Source organism: Gnatocerus cornutus, chromosome 5, assembly GCF_029298725.1.
Source record: "Gnatocerus cornutus isolate USDA-ARS CGAHR chromosome 5, icGnaCorn1.1, whole genome shotgun sequence".
Lineage (NCBI taxonomy): Eukaryota > Metazoa > Arthropoda > Insecta > Coleoptera > Tenebrionidae > Gnatocerus > Gnatocerus cornutus.
The window spans coordinates 4,064,939-4,069,306 of NC_142237.1; the positions used below are offsets into that span (position 1 = coordinate 4,064,939).

The 4,368-nt window shown below is 36.7% G+C and overlaps 1 protein-coding gene across 3 annotated transcripts; it reads left to right on the forward strand.

The window, feature by feature from the left end:
* Nucleotides 1–638: 638 nt before the first annotated feature.
* On the forward strand, nt 639–3,401 carry Dredd (Caspase-8 Dredd). 3 transcript variants are annotated; one of them, XM_088036270.1, is made up of 6 exons: nt 639–842; nt 1,161–1,294; nt 1,340–2,324; nt 2,370–2,510; nt 2,551–2,740; nt 2,783–3,401. In XM_088036270.1, exons 1-6 carry the CDS (start codon nt 737–739, stop codon nt 2,925–2,927), a joined length of 1,701 nt encoding a protein of 566 aa, XP_087892396.1. In that variant the 5' UTR covers nt 639–736; the 3' UTR covers nt 2,928–3,401. The 3 variants fall into 3 exon arrangements, with proteins under 3 accessions (XP_087892396.1, XP_087892397.1, XP_087892398.1); XM_088036271.1 differs by having other exon boundaries at nt 2,560–2,740; XM_088036272.1 differs by lacking the exon at nt 639–842 and adding an exon at nt 1,001–1,100.
* Nucleotides 3,402–4,368: the final 967 nt, after the last annotated feature.

Here is a 4,368-nt window from a genome sequence, read left to right on the forward strand (position 1 = left end):
GTAGTACTACTGGCGACACCGAAATGTGAACGACTTTTTCGTTGTCATGGATTTTTCTCTGAATTTCCATAATGTAAATCAGACTTTGACCAGTGGCGTTCTTTTTGATTTTTCTCTAAACATTTTATTTTACCTATGTTTCAATGTTTAGCCGATTTTAACTAACTACTGTCATCAATTGTCATAAATGACAATGAGAAGTGCGCCTATGATTTAAAGTGAAAATTACGCTAGGCAATTTTGCCGTACACATTTCGTTGTCGTCAATAGTATGTAATTCGCTAAAAAAGTTGTTTCGATTAACCGTGATTTTCACTTATCCGTGCGATCCTTCCCTTCCATTAGCCCGGATAATCGAGGTTCCACTGTATTTAACTTTTGACGTTATATCCGATATTTACTGTAATCTTTTCATTGAAATCAGAGGCGTCAATAAGAGGGAAAAAGGTACTGCAATTTTTTAATGTTCAAAATGGTTTTTAATTTTTTATAGGTTTGATGTTGGAACTTTTTGCATATTAATATTCTGCAACACAAAATTTATCGCTACTTAACATGATTTCATTGTTAGCACAGTAAAATATACTAAAGACATTATCTTTACTAAAGTTTTGTATGTTTGCGCTTAAAAGTCTAAGTCAAATGTGTTTTCTAGATTAGTCGAGGGGAAGTCCCTTACTTATGTCAATAACCTTGAATTACTTTATCAATTCTGCGTCGCAAAGAAAGGCAAAGTATGGGCGCAATATTGCCAAAATATGACGATGATGAAGAGTATGAAGACGATGACGATTTACCAGATGAAGAAAGTGACATGACAGAAGAAGACTCTAATAACCGAGGTAAACAAAGCAACAATCTGACAGTGAGTGTATCTAACCTCACATTTTCTTACTTAGCAACTTCGAAGTCACTTTGTGTAATAAAATGATGATCTAAAGTCATGTTTGTATTTAACTAAACATCTATGTTGTCACGTCGTTTTATTGATAATTTAGTTATAAAAAGAGTAAAATGAATCAAGATGACAGCTGAGCATTTCAAATTCCACTAAACTTGTGCATGTGTCTAAAAAATTAGGGGTGAAAATATGTGACTGAGTAAGCGGTGAAATTTTGGAGGCTCTGAGATTAAATTAGAAAATTGCTATTTTTTCACAGATGTAGCAGAGAACATTTGTTTTGATTCCGCAACAGACACCACAGATGCGACTCCACCTGCTATGACGAAACCAATAACAATAACATTGGAGCAGGTTATGAGTATCGAAAATGAACTGGAAGTCTATGAAAAGGTAATAGTCGGCACTTGAGAAATGAATTAAAACATTATTTTCTAGGTGTCTCTTATTTATTTACTAGTCAACGATCCCTCTGCCTTGAACCAACTCCAGCAACTGTTAAAAAACAACGACGAAAAACTCATTTACAACTGGGCAATCCAACAAAACTTGAACAACGAGAAATGGCAGGCGAAATTAATAGAAGGGATTTGTATTATCCAAAATTACCAAATCTTACGAGGACTGGGGTTCACCAAAGAAATGTTAGGTCCAGTTTTCCTCCCCCATCATTCCTTCACTTCCTTACATATCAACAAAGCGCGGAAAGCACTGTATTTCATGTGCGAGGGGTTTGATCAAAACGACGTCACACAGTTGCTAGATCTAACTTGCCGGGACATGCAAAAGAAGGGTGTGGGATTCAAACTCTGGAATATTCAGTATTTGGAATTATATCTGCTTCATTGGGAGAGCATTGGCTATATAAAACACGACAATTTAAGCAACTTGTGCGCTGTTTTGAAACACATGGATCAATTAGATTTGTGTGAGAATTTAAAACAGTTGGTACCAACCATTATTACCCCATCCACCAGCAGCAGCAGGACTTCCGATGGTAATAAGAAAGATAAGACGATCTTTGATGAAATCCTGAACTCCAATACAAGTCTCCTACAATTTGCATCTTTAGAATCGCACATCAGTGCGGATAATGCGGTGTTTGTAAGTTCGGAAAACAAGTATGACATTCATCCTGACAAACCAGGAGTTTGTTTGATCATAAATCAAGAGAATTTCTACCGGGAAATTGATCCAGCATGTCAGCACCTCTTGCCACCAGCTGAAACCAAGTTGGATTCTCGCCAAGGCACGGGACGTGATAAAGAGCAACTAGAAATGACTTTCCAGCACTTTGGCTTTAAAACAATCACTAGAGATAATCTAAGTCACACTGAAATTCCGAGGAAGATTGAAGAAGTCATGATGACAATCACCGACGAGTCTAGTTTCTTCGTGTGCATAATGTCACACGGAGATGAAGGTACTAACTAACCAAAATGATTGTCTTTTTAAATTTGTTCTTCAGGTGTCATCTATGGTGTGAACAGCTGTCGCGTCCCGGTCAAAGCAATACAACGTCTTTTGATGAGCAAAAACCGCTCCCGTTTAGCAGGGAAACCCAAAGTTCTGATCCTCCAGTCGTGTCAAGGAACGCGGTGCCAAAGAAGTAGGTTTTCCATCCGTCGGCCCACTTTAGTTAATTTTAGTTTCTACAGTTGACGAAGACGATGACATCGAACTAGACGGTCCGTCCTCCATGTCCGAAATGGTACCTCGTTGTGCTGACTTATTTACATTTTGGGCCACAGTCGCTGGGTACAGTGCCATTAGGAATAAGAGAACGGGCTCTTGGTTCATTCAATCGTTTTGTGAGAATTTGAAGACCTTTGGAAATAAGTGAGTTTCGAATGAGTGAGTTGTAACTATACTTGGTTTTAGGTACCACTTTGATGACATTTGCACGCGCGTTATCTCAGATGTGAGCGGAAAGAAAGGCAAGCAACATGCAGAGGAAGTCGCAATGGTCCCACAGAAAGACAGCACTTTCAGGAAACTGTTTTATATGCCGCCATTTAGGAGTTAATTTGGAGTTTTGTAAAGTACAATTAGATTCTAACCGAAAATAACGTGTGATCTACAAAATTTTTAGTTAGGGTGGCTTTGACAAAATTTACGTAAGTCGAGAAAAAATTTGACAGTAGTTTGACATTTGATTTAACTTCAATTATTGATACTGGAGAGACAAACAATACATTTTCTCTTATTTTCACCTCGTAATGTTACACTTTTTCATCAAAAATTGAGGTTAAATCAAAAACAAAATTTCACTCCAACATGGCTTCTATGTTTGTCTCTCTTTCATGGCCTACCCTAAACAAAAATTTTGTGGCTCCCATGATATTATGATAGGTATTGAACATTTGTGCAGGATTAGTTCATACAAACATACCTTAATGACGTCATGATTGTACATAATACTAAAAACACAAATTTCTCTTAAAGTGGTATTAAAAACTGGTGAAAAACCTTAAAATACCTAAATAAAATGTTTATTTAATATTTTTCTTTAAAATCCCACGACTTCGCAGATATCGTACAATAAAGGGGGCTGCTGTCAATGTGACTCCTATCCTCACTGGAGCAAAAACTTTGTGCACTGCATAAGCCACAGCAAAAGTTCCAGCATTTGCAGCCACTTTGTTAGCGGTTTCCCCTTTGATTCCAACTTTGTCCATCAACAGGGCAACATCAAGACCACTAAAAATAATTATTGCATTGATTACTAAAGACTTTTATACATAAACAATAACAACCTAGACACAAGCATGTAGCAAACACCTAATGAAACTAAAGAGATGCCTACATGGAAAACTATAACTGTAGAACCATATTGCGTAACAGCGTTTTTTAATTTCTGTTGTAAAGTGGTTTTAGGAGGAGGTGTTGGTTTTTCTACACTGGAATAGAGGCGATGGCCGGTTCTGATATAAGTATATTGGGACTTACAAATATTTGGGATTAAAATGCACGTGAGCTTCGGTGTTCGAAGGAGAAATTTAGAGATTGTGGCGGACATTTCCAAGTTGAATGATACAGCTTATTCTAAAAAATACACGTTGTGTCCCAAAGTTCACTGCGCCACTGATGTGTTATGAGTAGAGTGGAAAATACACGTGCGTTTGAGAGTAGACAACCACCCAATCTGTAGAGCTAACAATCAAACAAATTGAAAAATATGACAACAAATATTTCATTTCTGTTAATTAACGATTTCTAGTGTTCAAAAAGGGAAACACGGCCGCGTTAAACAAATTTGACTCATACGTGTCTTTTTTTTCAAATTTTAAACTCAATTTGCATTAAATTTAAATCCAAAAAAAATAAAATTACGCGAAAACTTACAAATCGCTAAAAATTGAAATTTTTAGACGTCGCGACGCCAAATGAACCGTAATAAAAGAATTATTTGTGTACCAAAACCAAAAAGTGTTTTTTTTTTGGCCGAGCCTTTTTTTAATGACCGA

Coding starts and splice junctions, on each gene's coding strand:
- Dredd (XM_088036270.1), top strand. CDS start 737: ATGGGCGCAATATTGCCAAAATATGACGATGATGAAGAGTATGAAGAC. Junction 843..1,160: donor AGAAGACTCTAATAACCGAG/GTAAACAAAGCA, acceptor ATTTTTTCACAG/ATGTAGCAGAGAACATTTGT. Junction 2,741..2,782: donor TTGAAGACCTTTGGAAATAA/GTGAGTTTCGAA, acceptor ACTTGGTTTTAG/GTACCACTTTGATGACATTT.